At 45.9% G+C, this 25027-nt stretch overlaps 1 protein-coding gene and 2 long non-coding RNA genes across 10 annotated transcripts; all 3 read left to right on the forward strand.

The window, feature by feature from the left end:
• The first annotated feature begins 931 nt into the window (after nucleotides 1-931).
• Nucleotides 932-1574, forward strand: LOC138110947 (uncharacterized). Its single transcript, XR_011151176.1, has 4 exons — nucleotides 932-975; nucleotides 1070-1144; nucleotides 1319-1398; nucleotides 1480-1574. It is a non-coding gene; the product is annotated as an uncharacterized lncRNA (long non-coding RNA).
• A 188-nt stretch (nucleotides 1575-1762) lies between these two features.
• Nucleotides 1763-3936, forward strand: LOC138110946 (uncharacterized). Its single transcript, XR_011151175.1, has 3 exons — nucleotides 1763-2039; nucleotides 2144-3215; nucleotides 3321-3936. It is a non-coding gene; the product is annotated as an uncharacterized lncRNA (long non-coding RNA).
• Nucleotides 3937-5345: 1409 nt separating this feature from the next.
• On the forward strand, nucleotides 5346-24835 carry LOC138112038 (tyrosine-protein phosphatase non-receptor type 1-like). Of its 8 annotated transcripts, none has more exons than XR_011151529.1 (9): nucleotides 5346-5486; nucleotides 6000-6189; nucleotides 19033-19116; nucleotides 19708-19917; nucleotides 20351-20512; nucleotides 21135-21301; nucleotides 22386-22569; nucleotides 23937-24043; nucleotides 24638-24835. XR_011151529.1 is itself a non-coding variant. In XM_069018727.1 (4 exons), the coding sequence occupies exons 1-4, from the start codon at nucleotides 5430-5432 to the stop codon at nucleotides 21243-21245; spliced, it is 540 nt and encodes a 179-aa protein (XP_068874828.1). In that variant the 5' UTR covers nucleotides 5346-5429; the 3' UTR covers nucleotides 21246-22169. The 8 variants fall into 8 exon arrangements, 1 of the variants encoding a protein (XP_068874828.1); XR_011151530.1 differs by having other exon boundaries at nucleotides 23978-24043; XR_011151533.1 differs by having other exon boundaries at nucleotides 5961-6189; nucleotides 22386-24043.
• Nucleotides 24836-25027: the final 192 nt, after the last annotated feature.

Below are 25027 nucleotides of genomic sequence, written 5' to 3' on the forward strand. Positions count from 1 at the left end.
GGTATACCCTGCGATGACGGTATCGGCCTCGGGGCATGGCCAAAGCCTGGGGCCCAAGGACCCCGGCCTTCTTAGGAGACGGTGAGTAGTGGAACTGCTGGGGGCTTGGCCAATGTGCCACGAAGTTCCGGTACTGATGTTTGGTTTTCTTTATTGTAGCCATCTAAAAGACAAAAGCCCAGCGATGGTAGGAGCTTCCAGGATGGTGAGGCGGTCTTCTTTTGCGTCCCAGGTGGATTCACATCTCAGGACGTCTGAGAGATAAGTCAAGGGGATGAAAGTGGAGTATCGAGTCGGGCCTCGCCGGGAGGGATTTTTGCGTCAGCTTTGGAGATGGGGACACCCAAGAAGGGGCGCCTTAGCCCGCATAAAGTGAAAGTCTCACATTTGATGACAATGCTGAGGTGCGCAGGGCAGAGCAATCGCAGTGCATGTTGTGTCACTTGTCTATAGTGCATGCCATGTCTTTTGGGTGTCCTGTGTCACAGGTCTTTTGCCTTAGCCCTTTGATGTGCTTGCAGTCATGCTTTCCACCCTGAGTTCTCTCTCCTTGTTGTATCCTCTCGTTTGTCATGTCCTCTGTCATGGGTGCCTGCATGGGTTTGGCCTAGAGCTGCTCTGCCCTGCAGCATACACTGGCATATCGGTGTAATAGAACAAGGCTTGGGGACTTGAAATTTGTAATGTAGGGTGCAGTTTGTCCTCTAGTTGATATTTCTAGATTGTCAGAAGATGGCTGGAGCTGTGAAGTTCTCATGCAGCCCTTTGACTTTTGTCATCACTTTCTTGCAGATGCAGATGGATTAAATCCGTGGCAGAGTGCCCCATACCGGGTGAGGGGGTTCCCACCTGAAGGTCGGTCACTGTTTGTCTTTGCAGGGCAAACATAAATGGTGGCTGTGTTACAGGATTGTTCTTTGTCTTTGTTCTTAGGAGGTAAATCCAGATCTCGGCAGTCAAGGTCAAGTGAATGAGGTAAGAAGTCACTGGTGGAAAGAACCACATGTTATTCCTTGGTTGCTAAGTTCTGACACAGCTCTAAGTATCCATTGTCATTTGTGTGTTTCAGGCTGTCCCACTGTCTTATGCCGTACCCCTCACCGACCGGCCGACGGACCTGTCTCGCTGCCCACGTTAGTACTCTGTGAGTATCATGGGACTCTGTGACGAAGCCTTTACCTTTTCCATGTGAAGGTACCATCCAGGTTTCCTTTGGCAATGGCTGAGGAGTTGCAATAAGTTGGGGAGGGAGGGAGGGGGAGCGTGGGTCCGCTCAAGTTTTAGCAATGCCGCATCACCTCGTCTCCACTCAACTCAGGTATACCCTACAACGATGGTGTTGGCCTTGGAGCGCGGCACGAGCATGCGGCCCGAGGACTCCAGCCTTTTTAGGAGATGGTGAGTGGCAGAATTGATGGGTTTTGGCTGAGGTGCCACTAAGCTCATGCACTGATGTTTGTTTTGTTTTGTTTATTGTAGCTGACTAAGAGATAACCAGCCTGGTGAAGGCACCAGCTGCCTGCATGGTGAGGCAGCCGCCTTTTGCACCCGAGGCAGATTGACATCCCCAGACATCCAAGAGGTAAGTCGAGACCTGTGACCCACAGAGGGGGTGAAAGCGGGGTGTCGGGTTGGCACTCACCGGAGATATTTTTGAGTCAGATTTGGAGGTGGGGATACCCAAGAAGGGACCCCTTAGGACCCACAAAGCTTAAGTCTTGCTTTTGATCACAGTGCCGAGGTGCGCAGGGCAGAGCAGTCCCGGTACATGTCACGTGTCTATTGTGCGTTCTCTGTCTTTTGTGCATCTCATGTCACAGGTCTTTTGCCTTAGTCCTTTGAGGTGCCAAGCATGTACCTTTTCACTTTGCGAGTATTGTCCAGGCCCCCTCCAGAGTCGGATGAAGATTTGCGGTGTGCCAGGGTAGCAGTGTAGAGGACCCCTGGGGATTAATCTTCTGGAGGGTGTTAGTCACGTTTTCTGTTTTGTCATCTTGGGTACCATGAGCCGGTGTGGAGCCGAAGTTTGGAAATGGCCGGTAAGCGATTAGCCTTTGCAGTTATGAGGGAGGGGGACGTTGCAGAAGGGGTCATTTTTGGGACGTCTCATCGCAGTCTGAAGTTTCTTTCTGAATTTTCACAGCCTCCAAAGCAGACTACAGGGAATGTACTGATGTCCACAGCGCCCAGTTCTTTTCTGTCGAGGATGGATTTTTTCCTCTCATCTCTGAAAGCTAAGTGTTGGGACTGGTGGTTGGGCGAAGGGAAAAACCTTTGGAATCACAGGAGGCAATCTGAAGTTAGCTTAGAGGAGAGGGCTGTAGTGGGATGGGCCCCTTGGAAGTAAAGGGAGAGGGTTTCTCCTTAGCATCACCTGACCCTTTGCCGGGCAGAGCAGTTCCATACCCATGTTTTTGCAAGCTTTGTGCTTTGAGTCTTGATGTCATCGCAGATCTTTTTGCCTGAGGAGCCTGCATTTGGGTCCAGAGCGGTCGCCCAGCAGTCATCACCTCTTTCTCTAGGCCTACTGCACTTCTTGAGCATCCTCTTAACAGCTTTGGCACTAACTTCTCGTAAGGAGTTGTTTCACTGTCACGTGCTATTGCCATAGAGCCGTCTTTCCTTTGGCATCATCACTTTCTGGCTCATCTTGCAGCAGGAATCTTGGGTCCATCAGGTGAAACTGCTGGGCAGTTTTAACTTCTCTCTGTGTTACATAGTTTGTGTCTATGTTGTGTAGTTTGTGTCCACCCTCTTCTGTGTCCTACGGCTTTGTTATGTCTTGAAGCTTTATCGGCATTGTTCTGGGCCGTATTGGCAGCGGGGGGGGGGGGTGGTCTCTCCTTGTGTACTTTCCCAGATTGGGCTTATTCCGGCATCTTTACATTTTTACTTTTTGAGACCAGAGGAAGTGCAGGAGATGTTCTCATCCATCTTCCTTCTCACTTTTGGTAGTGCCTTCTGTTCACATCCTATTCCCTTAGACTTCTATATGGAGCATATTAGACCCTCCTCACGTGACCGCGGTAGTTCTGTAGGTTTTGTTGCCTTAAAGCATATCGGGCTCAAGAATTAATCTTCCAGAGAGTTATCTCAAGCCCTCTTGTCGTCTTTGCTTATATTTGGCGCACCACCTTGTCCATGTGCTCTTTGCAGTTGGAGCTGCCCTGCCCTGGCAGGGTAATGGTTAAGAAGAACAGTTATAAAACTTAAAGGTTCATATCTTTTCTATGGCGTTTTGGGTAGAAAATTTATGGGCCTAGCGTGGAGATAACTCCTAGCCTTTGGCCCCTCACTGACCGCCTCATGTTGTCTCTCAGGTCCCTGAGGTGGCTTTGGATCTCTGTGGTCACTGATGCTACCAATTTTCCCAGGATCTACCGTTTGATGTTGAGGAGCAGCAGCTGGAAGATGTGCTGAAGAATCTTCAGCCGTAGAGTTTTTTGAGTGTCAGTGTGTAAGCTGAAGAGTGTGTGACTGTGTGTGTCTGTCTGTGAGAGTTGTCTGTCTTTCTGCTTCTGTCTGCCTGTGAGAGCATGTGTGTTGATGGGTTCTAATGTTGTATGTGAGATTTTTGCCTTTCAGGTTTTTCAACACATTTTAAAATTTTGAATTAAAAAAACCCCAGCCAGGTTTGTCCCCCCCCAGGTTTTTTTTCCTTCGGTCCTGGCCGGTCTGCGAGGCGACGTTCATCGCCAAGGTTTGGGTGCAGACCATGCCGGCGCTGGGGTTTTGTGAGGCAGGATGATTTGGAGGCTCCTGGGAACCACATTCCCATGGAGCACTGAGGGTTAGTGGAGCGGTCAAGATGAGAGCAAGGGTGGGTTTGTGTGTAAGCTAAAGGAGGTGTGGGTGGTGGATGACTTATGTTCTCTACATGTTGTTGTTTTGGGTTTCTTATAACAATAAAAGAAAATGTAATAAACTTTCCAGAAACAGTAGCATTGTTTTATTGTATTGATATGTATTTGGCTTGCATTGCCCTGTATTGTTCTGTATTGGTGTTTGCCACTGAATTTCCATGTATTGCTCCGTGTGTAAATTGGACTTTTGCCAGCATGTATATGGATTGTATTCGTACTTGTGTTTGTATACGTTATTTCCACATTTTGCTGAAGTGTAAATAAAAAAATTCAATGAAGAAAGAAGTTCCAAAGAACTCGCTCAGAACAGGGAAAGAAGAGAAAGCGCACAGACTTTCAATGCAGTACTCTAAAACCGGTGAGAGATTTAGTCTCTGTCAGCGCAAAAGCTCCTCTGGACCCAGGCCCAGAGGGAAGCCAAAGCACGGGGATTGAATTTAAACCTTTGGACAGGCTGAGATACATGAAGCCACACCAAAGTGAAATAGAAACATAGATTTTTAACTTCAGTAGAAATATATGCTAAGTGCCTTAAACATTAAAAAGCTGTAGCAGAGACCTTAAACACAGTTCTTGCTGCAGCAGTGTTACCTTTTCACAGAATTCTTTACTTTAGACAAAATATAGATAGAATTACACTGTTCATATTTTTTAGATAGACTGTTCACATAAACAATAAGAGCCGATAGAAACTGCATACGCAAATCTGTGTAATACCTATGTAGTACTTGTGTAAGGCTTACGACTGTTAGAATCAGGCCAGGATAGGTTAAGAAAAACTGGAATCGTGTATTAATCTTATTGGTCAGTTAACAAATATAATCCACACTTCCGTAAGAAAAAATATAGAGTGTATAGTACATTGTATAGAGTGCATCAAGTATAGTGTGTATAGTATATAAAGCATATAGAGTATATGGAGCATATAGAACATATAGAAGAGGCTGTTTTTGCCTGCTGTTGCTGCTTGGCTTTATCATGTAACCCCCTCTGAACTCTGCCTTCAAGAAAACTATGAGACTATGAAATAAAGAACTTAGCAGAACAGCAGCCTCCTCTGCTCCGTTACCCCGGTCCGAGAAGGAAGGGTACCCCGTCAAAAGCTCAACAAGTCTCGTATATCAAATCTCAAAAGTCACATGCATACTTATGGAACACTTTCTAGTTTAAAAAAATATTTCAAAAACCAACCCTGACAGTTTACCTGCACCTGGCATCAACTATCTATTATCTATGGAAAGGAAAGCCCAGTGCCTCAGCGTCTCAGGTGCAGACAATGAGCCGTCCAGGGAAGGAGCAGCAAATCCTTTCTGCACCTGCCCTCACACTTGGACCGGCAACAACCCCAGGTGTGAGCCGTGAGAATGATGAGGGGGCAGAGCAGCCCCAGGTGTGAGCTGTGACGGTGAGGAGAGGGCGGCTCCTGCCGGGGCCTGTTTTAGGAGGGGTTACCTCAGTTCACTTTTGCAGGGCTATGTTGGAGGAGAGGGGCTTACGGTGAGGTCCTGGGGGGTCTCTCACGAAAGGACGGTGAGAGCATCTCACAGGGTCTGGGGGAGCACTCGGATGCAGTTAGATGCGGAGCATTGCCAAAGGAGGCGCCAGGCAGCTGCAGCTAAGCAGGTGAGCCGGTGAGTGGGTTTGCGGGGGGGGGGTTCTTTCTATTTTTCCCTTCTGATTTCATCTTGCCAGTCCCTCCCCCCGTGCCCTCAGAAAAAATGGGGATTACGAGAACAAAAGGAGTTTAAATGGAGGGAAGAAACTCCTCCTTCATTATTGTCTGTGTTTGAACGAGGGGATCCCACTTCCATTTAAAATGGAAGGGGAAAGCACAGATGTTACCATTTTATGGGTTTGAATTGAGGGTAACCCCTCCATTTTCATCAACCTAAGTTCTAAATTGAGGGGGAAGCCCTGCTGCCCCTGCTTTTTGAGGGTTTTAATGAAGGTAACAATCGCCCTTTCCCCATCATTTGAGAGTTGAGGAAAACTCCTCTCTTTCTGGTATCTTAGACCATTAAATAGAAAGGGAGAACACATTTATTTATTTACCATTGTATTGGTTTGAATTGAGGTGAACACCCCCCGTTGCCTCAGTTTCAGGGGTTAAATTGAAAGAAACTCCGGCTTTTCCAGCATTTGAAAGGTTTGAATCGGAGCGTGCCACCGCATTTGAGGTCGCTTCCGGCCATGCCCCGGCACCGAATGTCTCGCGCGGGAGCACTCCCGGCCCCTGGGGAATTTCTGAGGAGGAGTGGGAATTTGGGGGCTGGGCCGCCGACAGGGACCGACGGAGCCGCGCCGGTCCGAGCCGCGCGGAGCCGAGGTGAGCGCCGCCGGGCCGGCAGGCGGGAGATGCGGCACGGAGCCGCGCCGCCCCCGGTCGTCCCGCCCGCTCCGTGCCGTCCGTGCGCGGGGCTCGGGCGCCGCCGGGTCCCCTTCGGTCAGGCGCCGGTGCCGTTCGGCAGGCGCCGGGGGCGGGCGGGGGTCTCCCGGCGCGGGACCGCCCCCGCCTGCCGGAGGAGGCGCTTTCGTGCCGCGAGCCGCGCGCCGCCGGGTCCCCCCCGGCCCGGCGCCAGTGCCGCTCGGCAGGCGCCGGGGGCGGGAGGGGTCTCCCGGCGCGGGGCCGCCCCCGCCTGCCGGAGGAGCCGCTTCCGTGCCGTGAGCCGCGCTCCGCCCGGTTCCGGGAGCGCGGGGCCGTCCCCGGGCGGCGAGTGCCGCCGGTTCCGTGGGTCGCGTGGCTTTTCCGGTCCCCTCGCACCGTGGAACAGCGCCAGCCCGGAGCGAGTCCCAGCAAGGGGCGCTGTAGCACGCTTGCGGCTTGTCCGCTTCATAGTTTGCTTGCAAAAAGCCACCGAAAGGAACAATGGAAAAAAACCCAACCCCGATCTCCCAGGCTTTTTATCCAGGAGCTTAATTGGTATTGCTCTTTAACTGAGCCACGGCTTTAAATAATGAATGATTTAGCAGCCTCTGAGATAATCCTTGTCCCCTCTGTGATTGACGGAGGCAGACAAGGAGGTTTAATCAAATTAGAGAATTTATTAATTACAGCAAGCAAGGCATAAGCAAAATCAGCGCTGGGCGACAGGGGAGTCCCCGCTCCACCGACTGCCGCAGGGGTTTGCAAATTTCAGTCCTTCTTTTATGCAGGATCATTTCCTATTAACTTATCTTTAAGGGAGTACTCTACGCATGTGTGAGCTTGTTGCTAGGGGGTCGTTTTCTGCCTTCTGGTGGTCGATGGCTGAAGGCAAGTAGTCTTCTTCAAGTGCCCTCTGGGTGACCCTTTCCATATTTGGTCAGTTAGTATCCCCTGCTTTTCTTTCTGGAGCTTAAACAATAGTACACTTACAGCACTTACAACCTTTACATATGGATTTGTTAAGACATTTCCTGTTATGTACATTGTGGCCTGTGTCAGCTGTTTTCAATGAACAAAATACCCTTATTTATTACAATCCCCCCTTTTTCTCTTGTTCATTTTTGTTCATTGAATCTTTTTAGCTCTTGTTTAGCTAATTCTAACATTTCTTCTTCATGATTTTCTGGTATCTGCTGGTATTTAGCCCTAAGGAGCATTAAATGTGCTACTTCTAAGCGCCCTTTTACTATGGAGATCAGCTTATTGAATATACACGGCCCAAATGTGAGTCCTAGGACTAACAGAATTAGAGGCCCTGCAATGGTAGATAACAAAGTGGTTAACCAGGGTGAATGATTAAACCAGGATTCATACCAGCTCTGTTGTGCCTCTCTTTCTCTTTTCCGTTGTTCTAGCCATTTTCTTAGTTCAGTCATGGTGTCTATCACTACCCCAGTGTGGTCTGCATAAACACAGCATTCTTCTTTGAGTGCTACACACAGTCCTCCCTGCTGAAGGAATAATAAGTCTAATCCCCTCCTATTTTGTAGGACTACTTCTGATAGAGATCTTACTGATTTTTCTAGGCCATCAATTGCTTGTTCTATTCGGCTTAGATCTTCATCTACTGAGACCCTTAGTGCTCTTAATTCTTTTTGCTGGGTGACTAAGGATGCTACTCCAGTTCCTGCCCCAACTCCTCCTATAGTGAGAAGGGTTGCTATGGTTAATGCAATAAAAGGTTCTCTTTTTACTAGGTGATGATCTGCTGTGGTGTGTTGTTGGTACATGTATTCACTAGGATGATACGTGATTCGGGGTATGATGGACACTTGAATACAATAATCATGGGTGTAATTAAATAGTTGAATTCGATGTAGTTTAAGTTCTAGCGGGGGCCTTTGAGTTATCATGCTCTTTTTCCATAATTCTTCTCTATATTTCATTAAGGTAATAATATAATGATTCATGTTTTGGTCTCTTAAATTTGGGTGATCTTGAGGTTCCCCCATATTATAAGGCATTCCATACAGCATCTCAAAAGGGGAGATTCCCATGTCAGATCTTGGTTGAGTCCGTATGTTTAACAAAGCTAATGGTAGACATTTCACCCACGACAACTTGGTTTCAAGCATAAGCTTTGTCAATTGCTTCTTTATTTCCCCATTCATTCTTTCTACTCGTCCTGAACTTTGGGGATGCCAGGGGGTATGATATTCCCACTTTATTCCCATAATTCCCATTACTTCTTTGATGATTTTAGATACAAAGTGGGGTCCTCGGTCGGAGTCAATAGTCTCAATTATTCCATATCTAGGGATAATATTTTCTAATAGAACTTTGACCACTGTCTGTGCTGTTGCCCTTGCTGTGGGAAATGCTTCGACAAAATGCGTTAGATGGTCTACTATAACTAATAAGTATTTACTTCTTCCTACTTTGGGCAATTCGGTGAAATCTAGTTGTATGTTAGCAAAGGGCCTGTGTGCTAGTGGTCTCCCTCCCAATGGGTGTTCTCTTAAATAAGCCTTATTCACTTTAAGGCAAGTTATGCAGCCTTTAACAATTTGTTTTGCCAAATTATATATTCCAATACACATATACTTGGTGGCAAACTGGTCTGCTAGTGCTTGTGTTCCCCAATGAGTTTGGCTATGTAACCTTGGTAAAATTTCTACTGCTATTGATTTAGGTAGTACTACTCTTCCATCTGGGAGTTTCCATTCTCCTTCTGAATTTTCTTTTAGCCCCATTTGTGATAGTTTCTCTTTTTCTTGTTCTGTAAAACTATACATTCTAGTTTTATTGAGGAATTTCTCCTTTGGTTGTTCCTTATCCTGAACTTGTTGTATAACCAAAAGTGCTGCCCTTTTTGCTTCTTGGTCTGGCCCATTATTACCTCTACTCCTAAAATCTAATCCTTTCTGGTGTCCTTTAAGATGTACTACAGCAATTCTTCTAGGCTCCCGTAAGGCCTGGAGTAGCTGTCTTATTAGCTCCTGATGGACTAAGTCTTTCCCTTGAGAGTTTATTAACCCTCGTTCTTCCCATATCTTTCCAAATGTATGTACCACTCCATATGCATATTTGGAGTCTGTATATATTGTCCCTGTTTTATTTTTCAGCAATCTCAGAGCTCGTAAGACTGCATACAATTCACAAGCTTGAGCTGACCAGGATCTACTTAGAGGTCCTGACTCTAAGACTTCTGACCCTTCCTCTTTAATGATTGCATAGCCAGATACTCTCTTTCCCTCGATTACCCGAGATGATCCGTCTACAAACAGCCTCTCCCCTTCTTCTAATTCTTCTTCTTCTAAGTCCGGTCAGATTTTGGTTTGTTCTTCTATGGTTAACGTGCAATCATGGGCTAATTTTTTCTCATTTGGTTCTCCGTATAAGAACTGGGCCGGATTTTGTAGTGTAGTGACCTCTAGTGTTAGCTTTGGGGAATCTAATAAGATCCCTTCATACTTTAAAAGTCTCGAATCTGTTATCCATTTTTCAGCTTTTTGTTGCAATATTCCCCTAATATTATGTGGAGATAGTACCTTGAGTTCCCCATTAAAAGTTATTTTACGTGCTTCTTCTACCAAGAGAGCACAGGCTACCACTGCCTGTAGGCATGTAGGCCATCCCTTGCTTACTGGGTCTAATAGCTTTGACAAGTATCCTACCGGTTTCTTTCTCCCAGCCCAATATTGAGTTAATACTCCATATGCTGTCCCATTTTCAATGTTTACAAATAGATAAAATGGTCTTTTAAAATCAGGTAAACTTAGTACTGGAGCGTTAATTAAATCCTGTTGCAGTTGTTCTAAGCTCTGCTCATCCTCTCTGCTCCATTTCAATAACCCGTCATGACTGAGCTTGTTATACAGAAATTTAACCTTGGTACTATAATTATCAATCCATTGTCTACAGTAGCCTACTAATCCTAGCAATTGCCTTACTTGTCTCTTGCTCCTTGGTGGCGGGAGTGAGAGGATTCCTTTCACTCTTTCAGGGTCTATTTTTTTCTCTCCTTTACTCAAATAATGGCCTAAATATTTTACTTCTTCTTCTACAAACTGTAATTTTGCCTTTGATACTTTTAGTCCCTTCAAGCTTAAAAAGTTTAACAGTTTAATGCTCTCCTCCTGAACTTCTTCTTCTTTTTTTCCTGCAATCAGGAGGTCATCCACATACTGAATCAAAGTAATGTTTTCTCTTGTTTGATATTCTTGGAGGATTTGTTCTAATGCTTGTCCAAATAAATTTGGTGATTCTGTGAACCCTTGTGGCAGCACGGTCCATCGCAACTGTTGTCGCCTATGAGTATCTGGGTCCTCCCATTCAAAGGCAAAATAATCTCTACTATTTTCGTCTAAGGGGCAGGCCCAAAATGCATCTTTTAGATCAATTACACTACACCAGTGATTTTCTGGCCCTAGTCTACTTAATAGGGTGTATGGGTTAGCAACCACCGGGAACCGGGCCACTGTCCTCTTATTAATTTCTCTTAAATCATGCACCGATCGATAGGATCCATCTGGTTTCTTTACTGGTAAAATGGGTGTATTAAAAGGGGACATACAGGCTTCTAGGAGTCCCTTGCTTTTTAGTCTGTCTATTTCAGGCTTTAGTCCTCGTTTCCCTTCTGGGGATATGGGATACTGCTTGATCCTTATTGGAATTTCTGGATCTTTTATGGTTACGGAGAAGGGCGGAATGTTCAGTTGGCCCACACTGTCAGGCGTGTACCATACCTCAGGGTTAATTTCCTTTTCATCCTCTACTCTAAGGGGGCATAGTTTGATTCTCAATTCTTTATTAATTACTTCTAGGTTTATTCCCAATTCTACTATGAGATCTCTACCCATGAGGTTATACTCTGCTTCTGGTGCCAACAAAAGGCTTCCTATTCCTATTTTTGATTCGGTTTCTATCAGGACATCTTTAATAACAGGGACCTCAAAAGGTTCACCCTTGGCGCCCACTACAAGGGCGGTGTCTCGGGAGACTTTACATCCAGATGGTAAAACTTGGATAGTTGATCTTTCTGCTCCCGTATCTACCAGGAATTCAAATTCCTGGCACTGGGGACCGACTTTTATTTTTATCAAGGGCTCCGGATGTTTCTTGGTCCCCAGTAAGTAGAGCCCCTGACCCCTCTAATCTTCTTTGAACATCTTTTCATCTCTTATCCTCTTTCTACAATCCCTTCTGATGTGTCCCTTCTCCCCACAATAAAAACACACGACTGCTTCCCTCCTTTCCACTCTCTGATTTCCCTCTGTGTTCCTAGGGGCCTTTCTGGGTATTTGCCCCATTCGGCGGGGAGAGTCTTGTTTTCTGCTTTCCCTTACTGCTGCCACCATCATTCTGACTTGTCTCTTGTGATTCTCTTCATCCCTCCTGACATATACTTTCTGTGCTTCCCTCAACAATTCATCTAATCCTCTCTCCTGCCAATTTTCTAGTTTTTCTAGCTTCCTCCTGATGTCATCCCATGATTTGGCTACAAATTGAGTTTTCAGAAGTGCCTGACCCAACTGTGTGTCTGGGTCCAGGCCTGAATACAGCTGTAGATTCTTTCTTACCCTTTCTAGCCAATCTGTTGGAGTTTCCTCCTTTCTCTGCCTCTCATTAAAGGCCTTATTTATGTTTTGTCCTCTTGGTACTGCCTCTCGGACCCCTTGTATAACTATTGTCCTTAAGTCCTGCATATGAGTTCTGTGTGCTGGATCCTGATGATCCCAATTAGGGTTTTGTAAAGGCCATTTGATATCTGCCTGTGGGCCTTGGGCATGTTGGGCATCCCAAATTTGCATTCCCGCCCGCCTAATCATGTTCTTTTCTTCTGCAGTAAAAAGAATATTTAGAATTGACTGCAACTCATCCCAGGTCTATATATTAGGGCCTAAAAATTGATCTAGCTTCTCTGCAACTCCCAGGGGGTCTTCTAATAGGTTCCCCATTTCCTTCTTAAAGTCCCGTACATCTCCAGAGCTAAGGGGAACTGAAATAAAGCCAATTCCTGGTTGGGGTCCCCCCATAGGCATTTCTCTTAATGGATAGAGGTTATGACGTCTAGCTCTGCCCCTTGTCATTGGTCCCTCCCGTTCGGGTTCAGGATTCCCTTCCTCTTCCTCTAGGGGCTGCTCAGGGAGTGGGAGTGGGGGTGCTTGCGGGGCCTGCGGAGGTATACAGGGGGGTGGAATCAACGGGACTTCCTCTTTCTTTTTATCTTTTCTTCTTACCCCCGAGTTTTCAGATTTTTCCTTTAAAGTAAACAGGAGTACCCCGGGGGTCTCTATCCATATTTTTGCATATTCACTCTCTTCTCGACTAAAAGGAGTTTTGGAATTTACCCATAAATTCAAATCCTGTCTCACCCAGTCCTCGTAGGACCCAAATATAGGCCAAAATACATTTTGTGATATCTGCTTTCCTCCCCAGACCTCTATACAATAATAAATCATCTTGGCCTTATCTTTATTCTGTGTACTCGAATAATGCCTCCAATTATTCAATAAAAGCCCTAACGGACTATCCTCAGGTACTGGGGGAAACCTCATGGAACTAGAGGGCTTGCTTTTCCCCTGTCCCATCCTCTGGAGTGCCTTCAGGCGTTCTGTGTGTGGAATCACTCGCTTCCCCTGGTTCGTGGCCCACGCCCTCGCGGGCAATGGGAACCGCACTACTGAGGGTCCACACTCGCTTGGGGAGTCCGGCTGCCGGCCCCCCTCTCACACACCGCACTCGCCACACTCCAGGATACCCGACCCCGACCGAACGGATCCCTTTTCCGCAAATACTCACGCTTCCAGCGTCTTCGTCCGGACCTCTGTGCACAAAGTTTATGGGGCCGACCGGTTCCCTTTGTTTAATGCCTTGAGTTTAGGTTCGTTGGTGGGAGCGAGGTAAAGACTGAGGATACCGAGGCCACCAGAGGTGGGGCGCCTCCCCTATCTCTGTCTCACCGTACCATTCCCATCCAAGTCACGGCACCAAATTGTGATTGACTGAGGCAGACAAGGAGGTTTAATCAAATTAGAGAAGTTATTAATTACAGCAAGCAAGGCATAAGCAAAATCAGCGCTGGGCGACAGGGGAGTCCCCGCTCCACCGACTGCCGCAGGGGTTTGCAAATTTCAGTCCTTCTTTTATGCAGGATCATTTCCTGTTAACTTATCTTTAAGGGAGTACTCTACGCATGTGTGAGCTTGTTGCTAGGGGGTTGTTTTCTGCCTTCTGGTGGTCGATAGCTGAAGGCAAGTAGTCTTCTTCAAGTGCCCTCTGGGTGACCCTTTCCATATTTGGTCAGTTAGTATCCCCCGCTTTTCTTCCTGGAGCTTAAACAATAGTACACTTACAGCACTTACAACCTTTACATATGGATTTGTTAAGACATTTCCTGTTATGTACGTTGTGGCCTGTGTCAGCTGTTTTCAATGAACAAAATACCCTTATTTATTACACCTCTATCTTGACAAGATTAAGGTGAATTTGGCTTCTTAGGTTGTGTAATTAGCATCTGCTGTCTGAACTAACATTTGCTGTCTCCAGCTAGTTAACTTGTGCTTACGTGAGTTAGTTATTGACTGCCCCTTCTTCAATCCCCCCCTTTTCTTTGGGTATTTGTAATTCTTTACAAATCTTGCATGTCTTTAAAGTAAGAACCCTTCTCTATCTTAGTTCTAAGTTTATGCTTGTGCCATGGAGCATAAGCATCTCGATTCCAGGTACATAATATCATACAACAGTAACTACTAATACAAACACTAAGTAACAATGCAATAACACAAATAGCTATTACAAACAATTGTTTAAGCCAGGTAAGTTGGGTAACCATGCTGTAAGTTTGTCTCATACCTCCTCAAACCTTCAAGAACTGTAATCTAAGGTGATCTGATGCTATGTTCGCTTTGGATAAATAATTTTAAGAGTTTTCTGGGTATGATTATGAGACCCTTTATCCTAGCCCACCCATCTGTGCTCATTTGTCCCTTGTCTTCTTGTATCCAATTTAAATCATCAGTGTCATATGGTGTTTTTTTTTTTTTTTCTACTTATAAGGATGCTAGAAGGAATTAGAGCTAGGGCTTGGATCTGAACCCCACTGGCCACTGCCTTTGCTGTTTTGTCTGCCATAGCATTTCCCAGTTCCGGGATAGTGTTACCCTGGGACTGTCCCTTACAATGCATTATAGCCACTTTTGAAGGTTTTACCACTGATTCCAGTAACTGTACAATTTCAGTAGCTTGCTTGATTTCTTCTGTGAGGTTAATAAACCCCTTTCTTTCCAGATAGCCCCGTGAGCGTGTACCACCCCAAAAGTATACCTTGAATAAGTCCAAATGTTGATAGGTTTTCCTTCGGCCAATGCCAAGGCTCGAGTTAGGGCTATTATTTCAGCCTTTTGAGCTGATGTCCCCACAGGTAATGGTTTTGCCTCAATGACAGCGTCTGTGGCTGTAACTGCATACCCAGCGAGCCGCTTACCATTCTTGACATAACCGCTCCTATCGGTGAACCAGTTTGCCGCATTTTCTAGCGGAGAGTCCTTTAGGTCCGGGCGGCCGGAGTAAACTGCCTCCACGGTTTCGATGCGGTCATGCCGTACAGGCTCCTCAGCAGCCTTGCCCCAGGTAAGCTGCTGGGTTTAAAATGTTAGTTACTTGGATACTCACATCCTCCGATTCTGCTAGGACAGCCTGGTATTTGAGAAAGCGAGATGGGGTTAACCAGTGATTTCCTTTCTGTGTGAGCACTGCTGACACCGTGTGAGAGACAAAAACAGTTATCTGCTGTCCCAGTGTGAACTCGCGAGCTTCTACGTTCAGGATCACGGCTGCCACTGCACGCAGTGCAGGCTCTCCGTGTCTGACCACGTCCAGCTGCTTGGAGAAATAAGCCACCGGCCTTTTGTAGGGTCCCAGCTTCTGTGCCAAAAGTCCCAGCGCCAGTCCTTGTCTCTCATATCAAAACAACAGAAAAGGTTTAGTGACATCTGGTATGCCCAGTAGAGTTACAAATACATTATTAGTCTCTGGTGTCCAGCATAGGTGAGTTCCCCTAGTCTCTTTTAGGAGTTGGTATAAAGGTTTCACAATGAGTCTATAGTTGCAGATCCGTAATCTACACCATCCTGTCATTCCCAGAAAAGTTCTCAGTTCTTTGGTTCTTCAGTTGGCCAGGGCATTTGACAAATTGCCTCCTTCCTGTTGTCTCTCAAGGCTCTCTCCCCTCCTGCCAGTTCATACCCCAGATATGTAACATTGTGGAGGACTAGCTGAGCCTTTTCAGGAGAGACTCTATGTCCACTTAGTCTCAGAAAATTTAAAAGACTTACAGTCCAGTTCTTGCAGTCTTCACAGGTCCTTGTTGCTATTAATAGATCATCGATGTACTGCAAGAGCGTACCTTCCCTTTCCCAAGCGGCGGCGTCCAGGCTTCCAGTTCCTCGGCTAATTGATCTCCAAATATCACGGGTCTATTTTTGAATCCTTGTGGCAATACAGTCCACGTAAGCTGGCTTTTTCTCCCTGTTCTGGGGTTTTCCCATTCAAAGGCAAAAATCTCCTGACTGCTTTCAGCTAATGGCAGACAAAAGAAAACATCCTTTAAATCTAAAACTGAAAACCACACTCAGTCACTTGGTAATTTTGTGAGTAAAGTGTCCTCAGGTCCTGAACTAATCAATAACTTCCATTTGGCTTTTGTACTGGTAGAATTGGGGTATTGCAGGAAGACCTACACTCTCTCAACAACTTCTGATCAATAAATTTACTAATTATTGGTTCCATTCCTACTCATGCTTCATGCCTTAGTGGATATTGTTTAACTGACACTGGTTGTACCCCTTCCAGTAGTTCAATAATCACTGGGGGAGCCCGTTTTGATCTCCCTGGAATTTCAACATCTCTTACTAATGGGATCATCTGATTTGTTATTTTACTATCTATGGGTATTTCTCTTCTTTCAGTCTTGTTTGTTTTGTTGGTTTTTTTTTGGTTTGGTTTTGTTTTTTTTCCTAGGCCTGAGTTGGGCAAAGAATGGGTTTTCCCTTTATCTAATCTTAGTGGTTTAACTTACACTTCAAAGTCCTAGTCAGGTATCTTCAGGAGGCTTCTTTGGTTGTAACTTCTTTATACAGTTTTTGTTATAATGATATTCTTACTCTGCTATATAATTCTATACATTATGAAGGATTAGTTTTTATGATACAAAACTAACACACAGAACATTTTCATACAAAATATTCTCATGCAAACATATCTTTACATCAGGGCTATGCTCTGTTTTCCAGGAGACAGATTATAGCACTCTTGTCATTTAATCTTGACACAAACTACAAACTGTGGCTTTATTTTTGGTGGGATTAAAAATGAAATGAATTCTCTTTCAAACTTAGGGGTTTTTTTTTCTTTTTACCTCATGTAGCCTTTTTTTTTTTTTTTTGGTGAATAAATTGCCTTCATCCCATTCTGCACCTACAACTGACATTGCAGAATATGCTATAAATAGGAGGGGTGAGGAAAAGTTAAAACATCCTCTTAAGACATATGGCATGAGATTGAACAGCACTTTAGTTTGAGAGCTGGTAGAAGGCTTTTCTGTATCCCTCCTGGTTTAGGAAGGGGGATTCAATCATTTCTCATGTAGCATTTGCTTGTGTTTTGTCAAGACTCTTTAATTCACTAATTAGAAAATCCAAAAAATTTAGCCAGATTATAATAATTTTGAAGCCTTCTGAGGCAGAACCGGGAGGGTTAGTCCATATTTGTAGGATTTCAAATATGTATAAATTCTTATACCAACTCTCAGGATCATATTGGTTGAAACAAATTATACATCCATAAGACCTGAGCCACACCATTTTTCAGTAAAAAGACAAAACAAGTTAGACAAAAATTAAACTCAAGAATATGTAGAATGCTTTAACTACTATTTGATCTGTCACTTGCAATGAAAACACAAACACATTACAAACATTAACCAACTGACAATGCAAGCAATTATGGTGACACTTTCAATTTCATTGGTGTTCACACAGCTCCATCTCATGTGTTGGTAGATTCCTATAAAAGAAAAGTGAAAATTTGGCCCACTAGACCGATTATTAAAAAAGAAGTAAAACTTTATAGGGCTAACACAAAGTGACAGCGAAGCAATGGTTATCACATTTAGGTGTGATTTTGCTGCTTGCAGTTTCCTTGCTCTCAAACTGCTTGCTTTATCTTTGATGTCGGGACATTTGACATTCCTAGAAAAGAGAAAAGAAACAAACTTCCCCCAAAAAAATATGTCTGAGTGAAACAAGAGTTTAATTGCATTAACTTATTCAAGTGGAGTTTTAGTTTTTATTCTATGAAGTGCTTGTCGCACCACTTTTGTTGTCTCCCACAGGTTTTCGGTGGGGTTTCTTCCAATTGATTCTTCAGCGGAGGGAGCGAGACTGCTTTTAAAAGTTTTGCAAGAGTTGCAGTCTGTGAATCAGGCATTTGAGTCGCCTTTTTTTTTTTTTTTTAATAACCAATCACATTTTTAGTAATCAATCATCTTTTAGTAACCAATTGTTCCTTATCTCAATATTTTTTTTTTTTTACCAAGTCCACCCCAGGAGTAGAGAGGTGACTAACAAATTAACCAAGGAAGGACAGCAAAACATTCTCCCCATAGGTTTCTTTACAGCCCCCGCAGATGAGGCTGCATGACAGATACCTGGGCCTGCACAGGGACAACACCATCCCCACAAGGCAGCAGCTGCAGAATTGGCCGCAGGATTAGAATCTGCCAATTCTAGTTCTCCACAATAAACCACAGACCGGTGGCAGGGGAGGGTTCCCCACAAGATAGGAGCTCCGGATTCACCTCAGAACCGAAACCTGCCAATTTTGGCTTTTCACAACAAAACACAAAAGGCACAGGGGCACGGGTCCCCTCCAAACAGGAGCCTTTCAGCTCTGCACAAGCACCACATAACAGGAGCCTCGCAGCTCCGCACAAAACACCAAGCAGAAAAGGGAACTAAACACCCAAACCTATTAACCACAATGTCCACAATTCTTACAACCTCTGCCATCACCTTTGCCATTGCTTTTGCCTTTTCCTCATCTCTTCTTCCATACGCTTGCTGTACTTTTCTAACCAGCTCCTCTCAAATTTCTCACTATTCTCTGCCACTCTCCCCTTTAACATTATCTGCACTTTCCTTTTCTGCCAAGTTCTTTATTCCTGCTCTTTCTAGTCTGATACCAAGCTCTCTCCTCTGGCAGCTTGGACACCACCCACTCCATCTAGTAGAAATACAATACCACTTTCTCTCACAATTAATACATGCACACAAAGACAAGCTTTAGAACCGTTTTCTCACACTTAACACGGGATTTCAAAAGGGAAATCAGATGGAGCTATATCAGAAAGGCGTTGGGGGTCTGCATGTTTTCAATTCAATAGCTAAAATCTTTCTCCTCTAAAATCCACCCCCTTTGGACAGTAAGGTTGAATTCCAAACCGACAGTTTATGTGATTTATGCTCATTCGCTCTTTGCCAAACGCTTCGCTTTCCTCCGGTCGAGCCCGTCGCCGGGGTACGGAACCGCAGATAGAGCCTCTCACTCGCTTTGTACTTTGACAGCACGTCTCATCCACTCTCACTCACACAGCAGCAGAATAGCGACAGACAAAACAAAAATAGCAGTACAATAGCACACGCCAGTGGGGTCCAGCCCCTTAAAGGTACCTTTCCCAGTGGGGTCCAACCCCTTTGAAAGTCGGGGTCCAACCCCTTAAAAGTACTTTTTTTTCTTGCCCAGGACTAATTTTGGGAGACCCAAAAGTCCCGAGTCTTCTTCGGGACTTTCAACCCACCCTCAGGGACTCGAACCCTGGACCTGCAGGTATTTCTGTGTTTAAAAGGAATAGCAAATACCTTAATTTGGTGCAGATGGTCCTTGTCCGCCCCCGCCACGAGCCAAAGGACAGCCGAGCTCCCCCTGAAAATTCAGGGTCGCGACCGGGAGGTCCGCTTAGCCCTGGATCCGGCAGCCGGGCAGAGAGGGTCCCATCTCGGGGCACCAGATGAATCGCTCCGCAGCCGGGCCAGGAGATTGGCTTGAAATTGGGGGTCATGAATTGGTCTGGATTTGATGATTCTGCATGAGATGTCATGGAAATGAAACTCTTGGATATTTCTGAGACGTACCTGGGGACACTCCAGGCGGTTTCATGTCTCAGCCATACCCAGAGTGACACAGGCTTCTGAGCTGCACTGAAATAACTGAATTGTAAATAAGTAAATTTACTTACCCAATTCCCTTTGGTCCCAGTGGAGACCTTCACAACAAGAGACAATTACTTGTAATTAGTTTCTTGGCTGTGCAGCTATAAAAACTCCTTGAGACTCCCTGAAACTTTGTCCTTGGAATTTAAGTCAGTCCTTCTGACTGGTGTATCCAAACTAAAACTGTTCCCAAACCCTGTTTTTGCAGACCCAGGAAACTCGGGAGATTCTGCACTTTCACTACACCACCTGGCCCGACTTTGGGGTCCCAGAGTCGCCGGCCTCGTTCCTGAATTTCCCGTTCAAGGTGCGGGAGTCGGGCTCGCCGAGCCCCGGGCACGGCCCGGTCGTGGTGCACTGCAGCGCTGGCATCGGGAGGTCGGGCACCTTCTGCCCGGTGGACACCTGTCTGCTGCTGGTAAGGGCCACCTGCAGGGCCACCTCTCCTGCACAGGCACCTTCAGGGGAGCTTTGGTGCAGCCTTAAAGGAGCTGGAGCAGGGGCTGGAGGGGTTCCCTGTGATTTCCTGTTGTTTTACTCTGCTGTTTTGGGAGTGTATTCCAAGGCAGGTCTCATTCCTAAGTGGCCATTTTGAGTTAGGGGAAGAAAAGTCTCCAGTTTTCAGAGTGATTCGCAAAGACAGGCTTTGCTTTCAGGGAAAGCAGCATTTTTGAGGCCCAGTGTTTTCCCCTGTGTGTTTTTGGAGACCCAGTAAAGAGCTGCTGATACCAATTGTATGTGAGTTCATTCGTTCTGTAATGTGGAGGGTGGTGTGAAGGCCTTACCACAAAGTGAGTCATTGTAGTGAACCTCATCAGAGCAGAAAACACGTTTCACATTTTTATCTGCAGATGGACAAACGGAAAGACCCTTCTTCCGTGGATGTTAAGCAGGTTCTCCTGGAAATGAGGAAGTACAGGATGGGGCTCATCCAGACTGCAGATCAGCTCCGGTTCTCCTACTTAGCTGTTATTGAAGGGGCAAAATTCATCATGGGAGATGCTTCAGTGCAAGTAAGTGCTCCTGGCAGCTCCCAGGGAACTGCAGCAAGTGGGTGGAAGGAACAGGATGGAAAGAAGCTTCAAATGTGGTGCTTGCTTCAGCTTCAGTACATGTTTATGTTATGGGGCTTTTAGGTACAGTGCTTTACAATCTGTCACAACCTAAAGTGCTGCGTTCTATTTATTTCCAAAAGTACCTGTGATGTAGCAGGTGCCTCCTGTGCTTTCCAGCACAGTGACTGGGGTGGAGCTGCTGCATCAGCCTCCCCTGACATTTCAGACAGTACAAGTTTTCTAATATGCCTGAAGTTTAAGTGTCATGATTAAATTAATCAGGGTTTTTTATGGTAAGCAGAACTCTAGCAAAATAGATTTTGTTTTGTGCTGCTTAGGTTTTTTAGAAGCAGATGGGAATTTCTTGCTTTTATGGCCAATATGTTTTGTGTAGTGGATGTAGCTTGGGCTTGGAGTTCTTGTGTTTTTCTTGCCTTTTTTTCAATTCTGCCAAGCCTCCAGATCTGTGTAATTCCCTTGCCAAACTATCCTCCTCCCCAACAGTGCAGCGCTTGTTCCCTTACACCTTTAGTTCATTGTGGAAAGCATTTATTTCAGTGAACAAATGTTGTTGTGGCAGGTGCAGCGAAAAGCAGAAGAATTCTCGGTAAGTTCATCTCGGAGACGTCAAGTGCCGGCCAAAACCTCGCCGCATTCTGCCGTGACGCCACCGAGGGAGGAAAGAGCCTGAGGTGCAAAGCCCCGAGCAGAGCGGTAGGAAACGGAAGGACCGAAGAGTCGGGCTAGGTACGGATTTAAACCGGGCCAGGTATAGGAACTGCAGAGCAGGAAGAGTCATTTAGCTGGAATTAATTTGTTTCAGGAAGCGTCTCATCATATAGTCTGTAATTTAACAGTTCCCATGCCAGGAACTGTTAATCGTAGCGGAAGACAGCAAACGAAGCCTAGAGACTCGACCGGGATGCCCCAGGTCCCTGCCAGGCGCAGATTACAAAAAACCAAACCCCGAGGTTACAAAACCAGTAAAAGCTCATCATACAATACACAGGGAAAAAAAAAAAAGCCTACAAATACACCAAAAAAACAGCCTACAGAAAAATTTTGTTCTTTGTTTTGTTTGTTATTTGTCTGGTATTTTGGAACAAAATACCAGAATAACCTAGTTCAAAATCATAGAAACCCAAATTTCAAAATACCAGAAAAACAGTTTCAAACAACCACAATACCCAGTTCCAAAATATTAAAATAGCCTAGTTTCAAAATACCAGAACACCACGTTCAGAGGTAGCAAAGTAACCCAGTTTCAAATTGCCAGAACACGTTCAGAAATACCAAAGTAACCCAGTTACAAATTACCAAGTTCCAAAATACCAAAGTTACCCGGTTTCCAAATATCAGAATACCAGGTTCCAAAATACCAAACTAATTCCATTTCAAAACAACAGAATATCAAGTTCCAAAATATCAAAATGACCCCGTTTCCAAATATCAAATTGTAAAATACCGATTTTCAGATGTCTTGTACAGGCAGGATTCCCAAACCCACAAAAATGCAGTATTGTCAAAATGGGATCTGTGCTACCAAAATGGGTATTTTCTCCTCTGAAAAGCTTTCCCATAATGACCATCAATAGATGCATTTTTTTAAATTGTACAGCCAGATGTACAATAAGACTTTTACTTCAAAAAGCCAACACTCGTAGTAGTTTTCTGCTTAGATCGTGTCCGCAAGCATCGGCATTTGGGCCGGAGAGCTGCGGGTGGGATCAAGGGATAGAGTAAACCCTCTCCCTGCAGATACACGAGGAAAGACCGAGTAGCAGGGAAAGGGAGTATTTATAAACCATATCAATATTTCACCGAAATTCAGGGCGGACCGGCGACGGGGGCGCTCGGGTTCGGTCCGGGCCTGCCGGGACGGGCCATAAACGACCCGGCCAAACCCTCGACCCCCTCGAGGAACACGTCAAACACTTCAAAGGAAACGGAAGTCAGTAACAATTATGGAAGAACCATTACCGGTAATCGCTTGCGATCGGCAGGGAATTTCCTCGGTAAGTACAAGCCTAGGACATAGGGAATTTTGGAGGCGGGATCCCAATTTTGGCCACGTGCACCCGGACGAGAAGGCCGGTCCTTTTCCACGGAAAGGAAAGCCCCACACCCCGGCGTTTCGGGGGTGGACGACGGCCCACGTAGGGGAGGGAACGACCGGCAGGACCTTTCTCCGCCTCATCCCCCCGCTCCGAGGTGCGGCAGCACCGAGCGCGACCGGCGTGGATGAGGAGGGGGCGGCTCTGCCAGAGGTCGCTTTCAGAGGGTTCCCGAGGCACACCTACACGGGGAGCTGCCGGTCGAGAGGGGCCAACGGAGGCGTCCCGAGAGACGCTTCGGGAACAACGGTCGCAGCGCTCCGCAGGAGCCGGGGAGCGGCCGGATGCACCCGGGTAAGGAGCATCGCTTCAAGAAAACACCCAGGGAAGAGCTCTCGTGCCAAGGGGCAGCACCTGAGCGGGCAGGGCAGTATGTGAGGTCCCTTTCATCTCCCCCTTTTCCATCATTGTAAGGTTTAAATTGAGGGGGAAGCCCAGTTCTCCCTCCTTTCTAAGGGTTTGAATTGAGGAAAAATCCCCCTTTTTCCAGCACCAGAGAGTTTTAAAGTGAGGAAAACCCCTCTTTTCCCAATAGGTTAGGGGATTAAATTGAAGGGGAGAAGCCATTAATTTGCCATTGTATCGGTTCAAGTGGAGGCAACTCCCGCCCGTTCCCTCATTTTAAAGACTTCAGTCAAAGAAAGCTCTCCCTTTTTGAGCATTTTAAGGATTTAAATTGCATCTCAGGGTGCTCCTACCCAAGCCCCGGTACCGAACGTCATACGGGAGCGAGCCCCGCACGGACGTAACCCTAATAGCAGCTAGGAGGGTATTAAGAAGTCTTATTTTTATTTATAATGTATATAGCCTTAATTAGAGGTCCCAAGGAGAGTTACATCGTTAATAAAATTACTATTCTTCTCTACCCTACTAAGCCACAGGTGGAGTACTACTCAGTAATTACTAGGGAATAATTATGCAACTTAACAACAAATTACCTAGCTGAGTTCCCAAAACACAAAGTTTGATTTCTTACCGGCCGGCCACCCTTTTGCTCAATATAAAAGCAAAAAAAGAAAGCATCGTCGTTTCCCTGAAGAGTTTCCTACCAAGCCCTTTACTCACCTCAAATTTAAGTCAGAGGAGCCAAACAGTGGCAACTCCTAGGAGGGCTTTTATACCTTGCAGGATTTGGCTCCTCCCTTTTCCCTGGGCATCATGGGAACGAGGGGCGGACCCGGCCAGGGGTATATTAAGCCCAGGCTTTTGCAAGGGGAGTCATTCCCTCTCTGGGAGTGAGTGGGGTAAGAGCTCTCCTCTCATTTCAGTGATGGGGATCTTTCTGCTTATCTCAGCTTGCTTTCAGCAGGCTCTTTTAGCCTCTAAAGCAACAGAGGCTTTGAAGACATTGGGAAGAAGATACCATGGAATACAGGTAATATTTAAGTTCACTCATTTGGGTTACATGTTTAGGGTTGGTAAGGTGGTTTTATAATTTCTGGTTTTGTGCTAAGGTTTTTTTTTTTTGGAGCAGTGCAACTTCCTGCTATTCTGGGTTGTGTTGAGTGGGATACTTCAAATTTTTTCAGTGAATTCATTGTGTCCAAAAAGGGATCTACCTCGTGCCGTAGATGGTGTCCGAGATTGAGGCTTCCGATAGGGAAGTTGAGGATTGCGACCGGGAGAGGGAGGACGAGCAGGGTAGCGGGTTAGGAGTTACAGCAGGGGGCTTTTGAAGGCGGCACGGTGTATTTGGGAGCCGCTTAAGGCCTTTCCATAAGCATAGCAGCCTCATTTACAAGTTTTATGGCATGCAAACACATCCCATGCATTTATGGAAACGCCTTGTAACTCTGTCCCTTGCTACCCTGGGTGCCTATCACAATAGCAGCCGCAGCCTTAGACTAGGGATAAAGCTAGGGCCTTGAGAATCTAGGGGCACTTAGGAGCGAAGCGAGCCGCCGACTTGTTGCTATTTGCCACTAAACTCATAGTTTGATCTTGGTTTTCTTTATTGTATCTGACTAAGAGACAACAGCCCAGCGACAGCAGGACCTTCCCGGGTAGCGAGAGCCAGCCTTCTTTTTGCACCCGAGGCACGTTCGCATCCCCGGACATCCGAGAGATAAGTCGAGGGCTCTGACCTACGGAGGGGATGAAAGCGGGGTGTCGGGTTGGAACTTGCCGGGAGGGATTTTTGAATTAGCTTTGGAGATGGAGATATCCAAGAAGGGGCCCCTTAGCCCACATAAAGGGAAGTCTCGCTTTTGATCACAATGCTGATGTGCGCAGGGCAGAGCAATCCCGGTGCGTGTCGTGTCACCTGTCTATTGTTACGTTCTGTGTCTTTTGGGCATCTTGTGTCTCGTGTCTTCTGCCTTAGCCCTTTGATGTGCTTGCAGTCGTTCTTTTCGCAGAG

The sequence above is a fragment of the Aphelocoma coerulescens genome, chromosome 5, assembly GCF_041296385.1.
Source record: "Aphelocoma coerulescens isolate FSJ_1873_10779 chromosome 5, UR_Acoe_1.0, whole genome shotgun sequence".
Lineage (NCBI taxonomy): Eukaryota > Metazoa > Chordata > Aves > Passeriformes > Corvidae > Aphelocoma > Aphelocoma coerulescens.

What these genes read in the sequence shown, in the direction of transcription:
- LOC138112038 (XM_069018727.1), top strand. Translation starts at nt 5,430, where the DNA reads ATGCAGTTAGATGCGGAGCATTGCCAAAGGAGGCGCCAGGCAGCTGCA. An exon ending in AGGCAGCTGCAGCTAAGCAG is followed by an intron (nt 5,487 to 19,707) that starts GTGAGCCGGTGA and finishes CTGTTTTTGCAG; the next exon opens with ACCCAGGAAACTCGGGAGAT. An exon ending in TGGGAGATGCTTCAGTGCAA is followed by an intron (nt 20,513 to 21,134) that starts GTAAGTGCTCCT and finishes TTGTTGTGGCAG; the next exon opens with GTGCAGCGAAAAGCAGAAGA.